Genomic DNA, 16,336 nt, shown 5'->3' with positions numbered 1-16,336 from the left:
CCTTCCTGTCCTTAACATAAAACAGGTTACTTATTATTTCAGAATTTTTATGATTAATATGTTAATGATATTGTTTTATTAAATTCTTTTTTTTATTAATGTGAATTTTCATGCTATTGTTAGTACGCAGAGAGATTGATACGCTTAATGAGCGTTTAGCAGCAGAAGGACAGACAATTGATGGAGCTGAACTGAGCAAAGGACAACTGAAAACAAAAGGTAAGCGAAACACAAAGAATCCTAAACTAGTATTTTTGAGTTTACTTTTTCTGTACTTAGCTGGTAAAAACTTATTGAAGGGAATCTTATTGAAGGGAATTAATACCATGGTATAAATAAGCTAATGTTGTATTTGAAATTTATTCTTTATTTATATTTATCCTATATTTATTATTTATTTCTTTAAATTTGTTTGTCTCAACAGCCAGTCATAGTACCAGTCAGCTTTCTCAGAAATTAAAGACAACTTACAAGGCATCTACTAGCAAGGTATGAGACAGTTAAACCTCTACTCATCAATTTATACTCATGAGACTAACATGGCTGTCTTTAAGTTGTGAATTATTGTGTCTCTACGCTGAGTAATGCTGTTCTTTAAGTAAACCTGCCTAATGAAGAACAGTATCTCTATCTTGGATTCCTCAACTTCCATTACTTCAATAACGTATTTTTACAATAGTTGCTGATACTTTTAAAAAGATGAATGTTGGAATGGAGAGAGCATGTATGCACATTGTGTATATGTGAAGTTACTCTTTTGTAATGGAATAACTAAAAAAAAAATCCAATTTCATGAGGGAGATAGAAAACTTAGTTGATGGTGAAGTTCTGAGTAAAGATTTGAGCATTGTGGTTGAAATGGGGATTTAAGTAGGGCTCTTCAGATATCATTTGAGCAGTGTTCTTTATAGGGAGGGTGGGTATGGGTGGTTGTTGTTGTTGTTGTTGTTGAGCCATGGGAGTGGGGTTGCTGCTGTGAGACCAGAACAGTTTGTTTCCTCAGCATCATGAGGCCTTGCGATTTAAGTAGTTCAGTATCCTCTTTTGCCTGGTTTCTTAGCATAGTTACTCATCCTGATGTTTTTCTTTTTACACATCTACATCTGTCTGGTATTGTTGTTTTCCCCTTTCTCTCCCTAATCTGTAGTTATAGAGTGGCTTTAGAGTGAATGTAGGTGTTTTGGAAGTACCATCTATTAAGTAGTCTTAAAATATGGGAGTAAGAATAGTGTGCTGAAAACTATCCTAGTTGTTGTCTAGTTGTTGTGTTTTATTTGGTCTCCTTTTTAATCTATTGTTTCTCAATTTTTTTAATTTATTTTTTTTTTAATTTTTGCCAAACTGGTACATAGAGGTGCCTCTTCCTTTTTCTTAATAGTTAATGACCTTCAAATCCATTAATGAGGCCATTTCAGTAGAAACAACATAGTATTAACGGTACACCTACTGTGTTATTATGAACTGTTATGAATTAGTACTTTCTCTAGTGTGGGGTTTGTTTGTTTGTTTGTTTGAGGCTGCTGTTAAATGCTTGTCGTCTTCTACTCGCTTGCAAGGTAGTGCTCATATTCTTTCCTGGGCAAGGCAGGTGGGCCTCACAACTTCAGCGTGGGAAGCTGGGAAATATGGGGTGGAGACTCCTGGGTAACTGCTTTGCTTCCCGGTGTTCTGATACACATGCACAGCAAAGTAGTCATGAGTAGTGGGACAGGAAGAATTTAATAACTTTCTGTGGGCATCATATCTATTATATCAGCTGATAACTAACAGATGCTTAAACATGCTGGTGTTTTTCTTCCTGCACCGTTGAATCAGAATTTATTGGGGGATGGAGAGGAGAGGTGAGGAGAATGATTAAGCTGAGAGCATCTCTCTCCAGTGGGTCCTTTGTTCAGGTCATTTCTGTAGTTAGCGAGAGTGGTTGTATTTGGGCCTCTGCCTCCTTCCTGCTCAGAAGTGTTAAACAGCTATGGTCTTTGGGATCTTCAACCACAAAGAGACTATAAACAAAAGTTCAGGAGGGGCTATAACTATTTTGGTAACAAACTATGATCTTTGTTTATCTGAACTGGATGCAATTAAAGTTTCCTATTGTCAGTATCTGGGAAAATGAGTTTTGTAGAGTTCTAAGAGTTCACAGCTATAAAATTCTTAAGTTTATGTTTTTATAAGCAGTGAATGTATTAGGGTATTCACCAAAAATGGGTTGTGTTTCACATCAAGTTCAGTAGTGGTGGCAACTGTGCTCTTACACCCCTCCTTTATATTGTCACTGTGTACCTAATTTAAAACTTTTCAGAAGTCTGTTGTTTTTCTGCAAAGTAAATTAGAAGAGACTTAAGTTTCACAAACCAACTTGTTTTGTGTAATTGGGCAAGATTACATTTTTCTGATTGCCAACCTGTAAAGAGTTTAGGTTTGCTCTGATAAGAGCTCTAAATATTTGCTTGTTCTAATCATAAAACTGGTTCTTGATTGCCATATTGGAAAAACATGCTAAGACTAAAATATTCCAATCTGTTCAGTTTCTTGAGGAAAATGTTGAGGTAATCAAGCTTGAATCAGTCTTTTGCAAGGAAAATTCCCATATCTGGGTACTTTTCATCCCTTAGATGAGTTGAGAGTCTGAACGTTATGTTGGCAAAACCTGTATCAGAATAAGGATGCTTTGAACAGCCAAGGTAATCCACCAGTGTCTGAATCCTGAAGGGACAGAATAGATTTAGCGCCTGGTACTCTAAAAATCCGTAGTTAGATATATTAATGGAAGAGATGCTGTAGTCCAGCTGCAGTTGTTTGTAGATGAAGGAATCTCTTTGTGAAATTCATGTGGTGTTGATGTTAACAAGTTGTTACTGGTGATGTTAATGATACCTGGCTATAAGAGTTGTTAAGACATCAGAAAAACACCAACAGTTTATGCAGAATCCTAAAATAAGCTGAAACTATGTAACTTGCACCACCATAAACTCTTTTCTAGGATCTCTGATTTTTTTTGTTTGACCAGGAAAAAGACCTCTTGAGGGGGTTTCTTCACCCTTCCATTGAGCAATTGAAGAGAATAAAACTTTTTGGTAGGTGCAGTGATTGACCTCACTGCTTAATGTTGTTCCATAGTAAACTCCATTATTCAGTTACAGTACAATATTTCTGGACTGTTCCTGAGTAGATCAAGTTTCCATTCTTATTTCTAATGTATCCTATCCACTGAAGAGACATTTTAAAATGGTATTTTGATATTACTTGCAAGCAGTTGTCTCCATTCTAAGAAACCTCCATATGGAATGAAATACATGAAACTATATGGATTTAAGAAAGAGGACAGAGGAAGCTGAAACACACTCTAGATATGATTGTCCAGTTATTTGCATTATTATATGATATTCCAAGATCTACTGAAGTTATTAAAAAACAAAACAAAAAAATCCCAAAAAACTTTCTGTAGTGCAGAAGCCTCTTTCTAGTAAGCTGCATGGTATTTAAGTATTTCCTTTCCTTCCTTATAATTGTTCATAAACAACTTTTCAAGGAACCAGGAAGTTATCTAGTGACTCTCTAGTTACTGATATGTGAATTGAGGGACAGAAAAAAAAAAAAAAAAAAAAAAAAGGTGGAGAGTAGCATTCTTGAACTTCTCTCTCTTCTTTGTTCATTCAAAACTGCTAATAATCCCAAAGTGGCTGTGGCATAAAATGATTGGTAATAGCACTGTCCAGCACTCTTGAAAAATCTGTTGTTGAACAGGAGATAAAGTTTGTTTCAGAAAGCTTTGGCAGGAGAATTTGCCTCAAAATCAGAAAAACAGAACGCAATCTTAGGTTGAGTGTGAGACTAAGGCTTGAAAAGCTTCAAGTTTAAAATTTGGGCTTACAAGTGTATTAGTCCTTAACAACAGTTAAGGACTACTTCTGCTGTTCCACTTCTCATAAATGACTCCATTTGGTTTAAGATCTATATTCTATGTGAAGTTGCATCCATAGGATTGTACTCAAGGCTTATAAAACTCTTCTGTACAATTGAACGAATAATCTTTACCATTAACCCACTTCCTTTTCAATGCATCCTTAAAGATTGTTGCTCTGCTGCTGTGAGACTGAAATGCATATTAGCTGTTAATTTGGAATTTAAATGGGGCATTATTATTTCATCGTTGCAAAGTTGACGTGCTCAGAATTTGGAATACTCTAAGTCTTACAGAAATTCTTAACTTTTAAAAACCTGTTCTGAAGTAATTTGCTTTAATGACATATTTAAGAACTTTTTTTTTTTTGATACCACAAACTAATAGGATTTTTATCCTTTGGTTATCCTTAGTTTATTGTATCTGAAATGTAGACTTCATTTTCTAACTGTTTTACAAAGTTGTAGACAAATCTTAATGTCATTTGTGTTACAGCATTTAAAGGTTTTGATTTAAACCATTTGATAGATACCTGCTCATAATTGCATGCAGAGGAAAACACTGATAAATTGATTTTTTTTCCTTCTAATTCTAATAAAGCTTTTCAGACAGCCTTCCTCAAAATATGGTTACAAGCTCCAAGATTTGTGGGGTAAAATAGGGTATTTTTCACTGTGGTTTTGCTCTTACTGAAGTCATTTTTCTCCACAGTCGATTTCAGTTATGTCTCTGGAAGTGTTCCAGTGAGGCAATTTTTTTTTTTTTTTAATAGATCACTCCCCTTTTATTTGAATATGTAGAATTTCTGCAGTTCGGGTACCTTTCTGCACATCCCAGTGTTTTTAGTCTTCTTGTGCTATAGTGCTTTGGAGTTTTCCCTTTTTGTTAGACTTTTTTTCTTTTCATTTGATAGTATTTACCCACATACTAATTTGGATTTAATAAGACTTCTCTGTTTTCCCTTAATAACATTGACTTTGAGGGAATGCGCTTATTAAATGTTTAGATGAGTTTGACATCTTTAAAAGAATGCTTTATTACACAAATGAACTGGCATATGCTCCCAGGTTAATGTTTGATTTGATTAGCTCTTTGTACTTTTGAAGAAAGATGGCAATGAGTGTTATAAATGGGAATGTTTCTGTTTTTTGCTAGAACTATGTCATAAACAGTACACTTTCCAAGACTTTACACTGTATAACATGTCTATGAGTTGTCAGATGTAATTATTTTGGGATGGACGAAGGAAGCTTTTTGTTATAATTCTTTACCTTTCAAACTGAATGGGAATGCACACTGTATTTGTGCAACCTAATTACTCCAATGAAATTGCATCATTGTAATATAGAATAGTTCATCTTGCTTTCTGGGGGGTGTTATAAAAAGAAGAAATCAAGTAGTGTGTTTGCATCCAAGCTCACTTTCCTACCATCAAATGTTAAATTCTTGACAAGAGCAAACTAAGAAAATTGAGGAACTGGTATGGGAAAAAGTATCAGTTTGTCAGACTAGCAAACACTATGAGCAATGTATTTGGGGGATAAGTTACTTAATCTTGAATCGATGTGGAAAAATATATGTTGATCTCTCTGCTATTTCAGATTGTATCCAGTTTTAAAACTACAACATCAAGGGCAATCTGTCAACTGGTAAAGGAGTATGTTGGCCACAGGGATGGTATTTGGGATGTCAGTGTCGCGAAAACTCAACCAGTGGTTTTGGGGACTGCATCTGCTGGTAAAGTCTTGAATTTCTTGAATCTTAAGAAAATTATGGTTTAGTCTATAAATAATAGCAAAAGTAGATCAAAAGCATACTTGAATACTTAGGTCCACCATAGTGTCTAAGTTGACCTTTTGTTGTTAGTCTTTGTTTTAAGAATTGATGACTTAACTATCTTTTTCAGTAGTTCTGTGTAGCTACACTTCTGAAAGAGTTCATTTAAGAAAGTTCAGTAGCTTAAAAATTCTTAGGTAGGATTTTTTTTTTTTTTTTTTTTTTTTGAAATCCATGTAACTTTGATATAGCTTTAGAAAGTTCAGGCATCCTTGTTGATCCTTCTAAACTATTTGCCTCTTAACTTCTTCCATGCAGATCACTCTTTCCTTAGAGTCAGCTCTAGCCAGTTGGATGGGAGTAAATGAGTAGTTTGTGGAGTTGCTTGCTTGGAGAGGGCTTTCATGCAAAATGCTTTACTATTGTATACAGAAATTCCCTCAGACTTTCTATCATAGTATTAGTTTAGCCTTTGTTTTATGAAAGTAATAGACTAAGTAGTCATAATTTGCATGCTCTTATATTCTTATGTTCTTCTTGCCTAAGGTTTATAGGGGCAACTAAAAATCTTAACTTTCAGTTCTTTACATATCTTATTAGACTCCTTCCCTCTTAAGAGAGGGAACAGGTACTACCAGATAAGGTGCTAGTTGTATTAGTGATCCAAAATTCAATCTATGGGATGTATGGATTTGGAAAAATACTAGGAAAATAAGTCATAGCCAGTTAGAATTGGTCAGTTAGAACTGTCTGTCTTTTGAAGCTGGAACAGAATCTGAAGACACTGGATATGAATATTATGGAGCAGAAACCTTTGCTTTGTAAACTAGGCTGCTTATCATTTTATCTCTGTATTGAGAGGTATGTGGGATGTTCTGTCTTTGTCCTGACACTAACTTGGAAATGGCCATTTTCCAAGTCAGGATTCTGGTACTTCCCACTTAGATGAATTATTTGTTTTTGGGTGTGGCAGGGCAAAGGAGTGGCATTTGGGGTGGTTTCCTTTTTAAGTGAACTTCTGCTGTGCTCTGCAGCAACCTATTTGCATTACAGAGTTTTATGCAGGGAGTAAATATGTTTGTGCATAGGACTCTTGTTTGTAGTGACTGATTTACCTTTTCACCCCTAATCACTTTCTGTATTGCTTTTGAATCTCATGATACATAGCTGGAGCATTATGTATAACTATATACCCAAATAAGAAAAATATTAAAAGTAGAATTTGCCTTTCAATACAACAAAGTAATCTGAATGGAATAGCACTTTTATTTCTATTGAGACATGCCTATTAAGTTTTAATGTGTGGAAGCTTGTAATTATGGACTAATTACTTTGGTATACAAGGTAATATTGTTAGAGGAGTTGTCTGTTTTTTACATTTGGAGTCTATTTCGTATATTGTCATTTATATTCAGAGATAACTTGTTTGTTGAATCAGAGTTAAAATTGAAAAATATGTTTTGGTAATATTATGTAATAATGTTTATAGCTACTTTTTAACCTTTGTAGATCATACTGCCTTGCTGTGGAGCATAGAAACAGGAAAGTGCCTTGTCAAATACGTAGGGCATGTTGGATCAGGTAAGATAAGGGCATTTTGCAAAAACAGGAAACAGAATGCATATGGGGAGGGGGAAATGTGTTTTGGACACCCACAAAAATGTTTATAGTGGTATTATTTGAAGGTTTGCCAACACCATTAACAAGTAAATTGTAAAAGTTCCATTAACCTTCATACAGAGAAGGTTTTGTAATATATATATATATATATATATATTTAGAGAGAATATTAAGACAGTTCTGTAAATGCTGAGTGAATAAACAACTACATTTAGACAAAATTTACAGGCACAGTTAAGGCACTTAGTTAAATGTCAGAATTCATTTGGCTTTTCATGCATATGCAGAATGAGAGTGCCTTATATAATCAGAGATTGGTTATTTCACAGGATCTGTGTTTTATTTGAGGTACAAGATACAGTTGCTAGATCACCATCTATTTGCTCTTCATTGTTCAATATGTGATTCCATGTATAACTTACTGCATAGTGTTAAAATCTTGCTTTGAAGACAGTTAATTCCATATAGGTATCTGTCTTCCTCAATGCAGTATGAATATTTCAGAAAAATGAACTTAACCCACTCCATGGATGGAGAGCTGCAGTACAGTAAATGTTTTTGCTGTTAATCTTTACTTTTAGTGCCAAATTTGACAACGAGCAGCTGTTATCTTATACATTATGAGACAGAAGGGGGGGTATAGTGCATATCAATCTTTTATAGATTGAGAAGAGGTTTTCCATAGTTCTTACTTGCTGCTGGGAGCTGAGTGCTTTGACAGATCATATCCTGCGGTATTGAGTCTTGCACCCGGAAAACGAGGAATGGTCATTAACCTGAAATGTTTGCTTAAGTAATTCAGCACATTGCACGAACTTTGTGGCAAAGATACCAGTAGAATTAAGTTCTCCAGAGAGTGGCAGCTGCTTGACCCATCAGTTGTACTTTCTTTCTTTGCTGTGTGACTTCTAGCTCCTGAAACACAAATATGCTAGTGCCCTATGGAGAGATGCATAGGAACATCAGTTACCATTTTAATTCATGCTTTTTAATCTGATGGCATTCGGATATCTCAGGTCTCTTGCTATATGGTGAGGGTAATATTAGCCTCCATAAAGTAGTGTTTAAAAACTTCAGCTACTTGTATTTTTTGTTTGTTTTTAATTGCTATTTGGGAAACCACAATAATAATAAGAGGCTCTAAGCTATATTTAATCAGTGGTGTGTCAGCTAAGTAAAAAAAAAAAAAAAAAAAGTTTCATTTCATGTATTTTCCATTTAGTAAAGCTTTGTTTACTTGATGATGTTTGACAGCTGATTAAAATGGAGCAAAGATGTTGGGTAGCGGCAACTGGTACGCTTCTGAGTTTGTTCAGTGTGAAAAACTTGAGTATCTTTTTAAGCTTACTACTAAATCCCAGCATTCCATTGAGAATATCGGCATCTAGGCTACTTGTATGATGAATGGAAATGATTTTAAGTTTTGTCTTGAGGAACTGTAGAAGAGAAGCTTACGGATTTTTGCAAATCAAAACAGTAACGAAAAGTAATTGAATCTTAGTGTGTTGAAATAAAAAATGAATAGAATCTTTTCAGGCTGGTAGAATTCTTGAAGGATTCCATCTTAAAACAGTCATCTTCCAATTACTTGTAATTTCAGGACTGAAACCTAGTTTGCATTATTTGCATTAGGTTTTTAGGCATTTGTTCTTGCAATTTTTAGCCATAATCAGGGAGTTAATGTTCATATATAGTAGGCTTTCATCATGTTAGAAATATTTATAAATGTCTAAATTCTATTTATGGATGTCCAGAGCATTATCTCCTCTGTAAGCTTACACATGATAACTTGAATGTGGGCTTTTTCATCCTTTATAGTGAGCAGTGTTTTGCTAGATTCATGAAATAACTTACTAGAAAATGTGTATTGTGGTGTCTATCATTAACTGTACCTGTTTTCCTTGATTTTACATAGGTTTATGTACTCCAATAACATTATGATTTCTCTCACCTAAGTGACTGCCGTTCTTCAAAAAATTGCTTAAAACTGAAGACTTTCTGGTCAATGTTTTTGATGATAAAATATTATGAAATAATTTTTTAGTATTACTTGCTTAAAACTTTGCTTTGTTTTACACAGTAAATTCCATAAAGTTTCATCCGACTGAGCAAGTGGCTCTTACAGGTATGTAAATTTTTTCACATACTATGTTACTTGTAAATGGAAAAATAAGCATGTCATTCACTATCCACGGGTGTTGTAGCCCCTCTCTGTCACTGATACCTTGTCAATATCATCACTGATGAAATCATCTTCATGTTTTAAGGCATAATTAATGAGAGCTTGATTTTTTTCATCTGTACTTAAAGTATTGTTGTCTCTTTTGGAAGAGGTGAGCACAAATGACACTTGGAATCATATGTTTAACTCTTTTGAAATATGTAAGTTTTCCAGAAGTAAGGAAAAAGGATATTGTGATATTGGATGTGCAGAAAAAGCAGCTCGAAAGTATTACTGTTAGTGTAACAGCATTCTCAAAGTTGAGAATATTATCAGTACAGCTTTGGGTTTGAAAACTGTCTAATGTGGTTTAATATTAGGGTTTGTATGGCCCAGCAATTAGGGCGCTAGCTTTGGGACTAAAGAGATCTGAATTCAATTTGCTGCTATTGGGTAGGTGATTGTAAAATGAGGGTAATTATTACCGAGGTTAGAAATTAAAACACTGCTCTTATAACTTCCTTCTGCGTCTGCAGTGACTACTCCACAGGAAGCTAGGAAGTAGAATGCTTTCTAGCTCAGCTAACAATGATTTAAGTTAGGCTAGTTAGCCTTTTCTATTTTCAGATGGTAACTGTAGTCAATGCTGCAGTTCCAAAACCAATGTTCCTATATAAAACTGACCTTTTTTTCACTCAAAAGCTGATCACCTTTCTTCTACCCTTCTTCCTCCATCTATTAGTTAAGAAGATTCTCCTAATGCTTTCATGTACTTTACACTTGCTAAATCTGTGCAGACCTATTATAGTGCCCCCCCCACCCCCTATCTAGAACCCTCAACACTGTATACTTAAGCATTAGGAGCATGTTTGATTTGTCTGTAACAAAGAGAGTCTTGTGTTCCTTGTTATGTAATAATAGATAAGTCTCTTAACAACAGAGAAGGTTTAAAATCAGATGGTACCTGCAGAGCCGATAACTGTTGCTGCGTATGATGAGTTGCTTAAGGTGGAAGCAGAATAGCTTCACTCCTGCTGTTTTGGGTTTCTCATTAAAACCACATAAAAACATTTGATAGAATAAATCATTGAATGAAGAGGAACTCCAGTATTTTAGGAAAAAGCAAACGAAGGCTGGTACTTGCTAATGAATTAAATACTTTCTTCAAATATTACATATTAGTATGCTAGTGATATCTGCGTTCTGATGTGCACTATTTAAGTGGATAATTTCACTGTAGGAATGATTAATTTGGCACCTGCTTATAGTTTGCATATTGAGTTATGCTCTTATATTAAAGCTAGGGAAGTAACCATTTCATTGACATTGAGACTTGCTTACCAAAAAGGTTGTAACAGTATCTGTTAGAAAAAGATGTGAACTCAGACAGTATTGCCAAATATGTAACATAAACTTGTTTTTATTGTTTGTGGCAATACTCATATTTAGTCGGACACTCTCTCTCTCTTTTCTTTTTTCTTTTCCCTCTGTAGCATCCGGAGACCAGACAGCTCACATCTGGAGATACATAGTACAGTTGCCTACACCTCAGCCAACTGCAGACTGCAATGTAAGCAATCAACTTATTGAGACTAAACTAATTGCACAGCAATTTCATCAGATATGGGTGTTATGATAAGACTGAAAGTTAAATTTCTACATAATTAAAAATTTACATGATTTCAGGATTGCAAAAGGTGGGATTTTAAGGTTTTAGTTGAACACATACATTTCAGTGTCTTTCTTTCAAAAACGATTCCTTTCATGTTTATAAGATCTGTGGTGCAGAACAGAATCTGCAAGTACATTAATTGACTCTTTTGTTCAAGCTAATAAATGTTTAAGTAAATGAAGTGGCAAGTGCAATTTGTTTATAATAATCCAAATCATAAAGAATAATGAAGTTTTAAAACTGCTTAAATTCTGGTAGTTTAACTTTTGAGGCACATATATTGTTTATAGTTGCCATGAGTTGAAAACTGATGGTAAAGATTCATACTTTTGGCATCTGCTTAATTATATCACTAAATTTGATTTCTAATTTACCCTCACTAGCCATCATCATACTATCTGACACTGTTGTCCCTAGACACTTGTTCAGTCAGTGTTTACTGTAGGCTGTCAAATTCTGTATTTGACTTAAAAAGTACTTGCAGTAAATTGTGAAGACCAGCATAGCTTATCGCTTGAGCTTCTCAGTAAGATGAGTAAGGATGAGAGATGGCTGTATAATGAGAGATATATGGTTAGACTCTTGAATGGAAAATGTTTGATTCGGTTAATTGAAGTTGGAAAGTTGATTCAGCATTTCTATATTGAAAGAGTAGTACAAATGTTATCTTTTTCACAATAAAATGCGAAAAAGAAGTGTATTAAAAAGAAGTTGCATTAATGAAGTAGAGCTTAGAGGTTGATACTTCCTGGTGTAGGAAAATAATTTATTTTGCATCCAGTTTACTTGCTGTCAAGCAGTGCTGATGTTTTGACCACCAGACAAATCTTGATGTCATGATTTTGATTCTAATGGATAAAATATGGCTGTAAAAGATTGTCTTCTCAAAGATTAAAAATGGTCAGCAACATGTACCACCTTTAAAAATTTAAAGGAAAGAAGTCCCTCAATATATGTACTGAAATGAAACTCAAGAGTAATGCAGTGTGGGGAATATACAAAGACTTGTCAGACAGTTGAAGGGATAATATAGGTAAGTGACTTAATGTAGTTTGAATGGGTCCTTCATTTTAAAAACTCTTCCGAACTTTTTAGCTCTGACATAACAGTCCACTCTTTGGTAGTATTTGATAGTGCATACCTAAAGAGATTCTACAGTATTACATTACCCAGATTTACATTAAGGGGGTGGGGAAGTACTGTAAAGTGTAACTTATGAACATTCCTTTCCATTTATTAATACTTTTTCTCCTGCATTTTACAGCAAGTGTCTGGAGAAGATGAAATTGAGTTTTCAGATAAAGATGAACCTGATGGAGATGGAGACGGTTCTAGTGATTGTCCCACTATCAGAGTACCGCTAACTTCACTCAAAAGCCATCAAGGAGTGGTCATAGCTGCTGACTGGCTTGTTGGGGGGAAGCAAGCTGTGACAGCTTCATGGGATAGGACAGCAAATCTGTATGATGTAGAGACCTCTGAACTCGTCCATTCTCTGACAGGTATCTCTTCACTCACAAAAAGGAAAAATTGCTGATTTATTTTACATGGGGGATTACTTGTAGATACTGAAACACTGGGAAAAATAAGTTGTTCCTCTGGAGTAGGAAGGCAGCGTGCACAAGACTTAAGCTGCTGCTCAGTGCCATAATGATTTCTAAAATCCCAACCTTGGAAATGCTCTGAGTATGAATTTTTACTCTTCTGAGCATACAATGTATCAAGATGCTTTTGCCTTTGCTGTATTGATGGTATATTAAGTAGCAATAAATTACAGCCACTTAATGTGAAATAAGTAAAAGTTTATTTTGCTTTTAGATATAATTCTTGCCTTGTGTGACAGCAGTAATGTTACAATTCAGAATGATTATTATTCTTTTAATGTTTGTTTAAAAAAAACAACCAAACAAACGAAAACTTGTCTTATCAGCATTTCATTCCAAATGTATGTGGATATGAAAAGTCTTACTTCATTACCTTATATGTTTTCATCTGTGGTTGTAGGGCATGACCAAGAGCTAACACATTGTTGTACACATCCCACCCAGCGTCTTGTGGTGACATCATCACGTGATACAACCTTCCGTCTGTGGGATTTCAGAGATCCTTCTATCCATTCTGTGAATGTCTTTCAGGGCCACACAGAGTAAGTGACAGTTGTTTCATAGGTTTTTTACAAGTTTCAAAAGTATAAATATATTCAGTTGCTAATCTGAACAAAACTGTTCCTGTGCTCTTTTTGAGGTACTAAGTTCATTCCCCTGTTTTATGAGACTGACTTTCACAGAAACCCGTAACTGTCCTCCTTCAAATATAATACAGTAGTACTTAATTTCCAAAACAGCAGCCAGGGATCTTGTTGTGAATTGCTTATATGGTAAGTCTAGATAAAACTCCTTACCATTAAAATGTAAGGTATGAAGGTTGTTTTCTACCATTGGCTATGTCTGTAGCTTAGGGGTATTGCTGTAGTGAAGTTGATGAAACAGTTTCCCTTTAGTTGCCATGATGTTCAGTGTAAAATAAAGGTTACCTTTTTGGAACCAGAAAAACAAACAGCAGGATTAACTTTTTAGGCTAAAGTTTCTAATTTGTACAAAAAAAAAAAAAAAGAAAGAAATTAAAGTAAGGAAACTGATTGCTACCTTCTATCAAAACAAGGGTCTTTTTGATGTAATGCTTTTAGTTACTAATTTAGGCCTCCAGATGTTATGCTGGCTGCTGTTGAATATAGACAAATGTAGTCATGAGAATCCATGATACATTGTTGAGCTACCTTTCTGTTAATCAGAGCTTAGACACATGGAAAATGCAGGAATAACTTCGAAACACAGTACCAAAGGAAGCTCATCTCTTTTAAGGTTTTGGAGGTTTGACCTTGAGTGTTCAGAAAACTAAATTTCATCTTCTGAGTAAAAGATGATTGTGAGTGCTAGTTCAAAACAAAAAACCCCAAACACTTATTTACATTTCCATTCTTTGCTCATTCGCATGTATAGTTTGCATTATGACCAAGTTTCGGTATCCATTTTCTCATTTTCCCAGCTATTGGGTGTAAACTTTATCTGAATTAAAACCTCTTTTAAAAACAGCTGCTCCCCCCGCCCAAGACTCCCCAGCCAGATAAATGTTTGATACATGCAATCATCCCATATAAATAGCTGTCTTTTCCTGATAGAAGAGTAGGCTTAATTTTATGGTTTCTGTCCTAGAATTGTTTCTTGTTATCTTCCTGCTGTTCTGTTTCCTTCTCTAGAAGGGCTTGGAAAAGTTGGGAGTTTCTGTGTGTGTTGGTGCCTGCATTTTTTTCTTTTTTTCCTGACCTAACTCATTGTTTTGTCCGGGAACATGTTTTGCAGAAAAAAGGAGCATGGTTGACATTAGTGTCTTTCCATATATATGCTGAGATAAAATGACATTGATCTGGGGTCATGGTGCATATCATAAGGGATGTTAGCTGGTATTTCAAGGTCTATCACTGAGATTTATAAATTATCAGGGAGTTTATTTTTTATGGTATAGACCTTGAACAACATCACTCTTATTCCAGCTTTTAACTGTCTTCATGTTTACATTTGTCTGCTTTATCTTTTGTCTTCATTTTGCTCTTTGAATGCTCTTAGTTCTTAGCATTGGCATAGGCTCTTTCACCAAAGACACTCCAACTTTTAAGAGCCCCCAAAGTGACTACTATTAACGTCTAAGATTGTTCAGCTCATTATTTTGTTGAAGCGGTGATTCTGTCGTGGAAGATGGGTATTTTACTGAAAAGTACAGTCAAAGGGGAGATTGGAGCTCAATATATTACAGTCGAAAAGGATTCCTCCTATGAAGCATTTTATTTTTGGTCTGTTATTGGCAAAATATTTTTAAATTGCTCTCAGTTTAACATAATCTTCTCGAGCAGCATAAAAGAAACTATTTTAGTTGTTTACCAGAAAGCATATATAGTGCAGAGTTCAGTGTTGGAGAATAGATGATAAATCCCTATAGTACTGTTGAGAGAGGTATTTACCTTTTTAGGTTCACTACCTAAGGGACAGCTGCACCCTTTTGATGTTGTCTGTTGATGCATCTTCTGTTCAGGTTGAACAAATTCTATTTTTGGAAGTAAAACTGAAGGCAAGGCAGATGTGTGGCCTATCTAAAATTCTCTTTTTTGGGATAGTAAGCAGGAGACCTCACTCTTGTTTGCTTCCATTGTCCTCTCTTATAGTTGATACTTTGCTTTTTCTGATTCATCAGAACTGAATGTCTATTGAAATAACCTCCCAAGTTTTTAATATTTTGTAAGCTCTTAAAAACAGTTCTGTAAATTCAGTGTTACAATCATTAACCCTAATGATTTAAAATTGTTAACCCTAAGTTTTAACAGCTTTCTGCCAAATAGTAGCTGATGAATAGCTATCTAGAGTTGCTATTTCTTTTTCCTGTGTATTTCATCCAGATCAACTGCTAACCAATATAACTAGACACCAATCATTTCAATAATGAGTCCGACACAGAGTATTTATTGCAGTGTATTGCGCTCCAAGAATCGTATATATCTTCTTGTAATGGTTCTACCTGAACATGTCTTCCTGATCTTAGTCACACTGATACAGAGTATATGGTTTTAAAAGTTGCATGAAAACTCAAAGGTGACGTGCAAGGCTTTACAAAGTGATGTATACAAAAATGTAATGTGGATGATGCAGATTGCTTCAAGTACCAAGAGTTAGAGAATATTATTGTAAAAGACTTAATTCTGCCATTTTTTCACCCACAGTCAGATTGATAGTCCCTTTTGTTCTGGTCGTGGTTGAAACCATCATTGAAACCTAGCAGTATAAGGCTTTGTGCCCTGTTTGATTCCGCATATCGGAGTCTCTAGACTCTCCCTAGAATGGTGTAAAACTTCTGTTGGAGCTGAGTGCTTCTCAGCGCACAAGGACTAAAATGTGAGACTGAAGAGGAAAATCAATTTTTACTAAATACTTTAATGTTCGATGGCATATGATCACACAGCCTTATGGTGAAGGAGCCTGCAAGTTTTACCTGAATGCAAATGTAAGAACCAATCCAGCAGATGGCACCACAGCTCTGTTGTTGGCTGCGAGTCTGGGACCCTGGGGACGGTGGCCCTCTTTTCAGAAGCATTCCCTGTTCAAAAACACTAAGTAAAACCTACTAACCTCACAAACAGGAGACTAGAGACTCTTAGGTA

General features: G+C 35.1%; 1 protein-coding gene across 6 annotated transcripts in view; it reads left to right on the top strand.

The window, feature by feature from the left end:
- WDR37 (WD repeat domain 37) overlaps window positions 1-16,336 on the top strand; it is a 46,432-nt gene that overhangs the window by 16,357 nt on the left and 13,739 nt on the right. For 5 of the 6 annotated variants that reach the window (XM_067291906.1, XM_067291905.1, XM_067291910.1 and 2 more), the window contains 8 exons: window positions 124-219; window positions 425-489; window positions 5,503-5,638; window positions 7,187-7,258; window positions 9,378-9,422; window positions 10,952-11,028; window positions 12,395-12,632; window positions 13,135-13,276. In XM_067291906.1, coding sequence (XP_067148007.1) covers window positions 124-219; window positions 425-489; window positions 5,503-5,638; window positions 7,187-7,258; window positions 9,378-9,422; window positions 10,952-11,028; window positions 12,395-12,632; window positions 13,135-13,276 — 871 coding nt within the window. The remainder of the gene's footprint in view (window positions 1-123; window positions 220-424; window positions 490-5,502; window positions 5,639-7,186; window positions 7,259-9,377; window positions 9,423-10,951; window positions 11,029-12,394; window positions 12,633-13,134; window positions 13,277-16,336) is intronic. The other variant, XM_067291907.1, reaches the window with a different exon arrangement.

The sequence above is a fragment of the Apteryx mantelli genome, chromosome 2, assembly GCF_036417845.1.
Source record: "Apteryx mantelli isolate bAptMan1 chromosome 2, bAptMan1.hap1, whole genome shotgun sequence".
NCBI lineage: Eukaryota > Metazoa > Chordata > Aves > Apterygiformes > Apterygidae > Apteryx > Apteryx mantelli.
The sequence above is the reverse complement of the archived record's forward strand: the minus strand, read 5'-3'. Positions and strand labels throughout refer to the sequence as shown.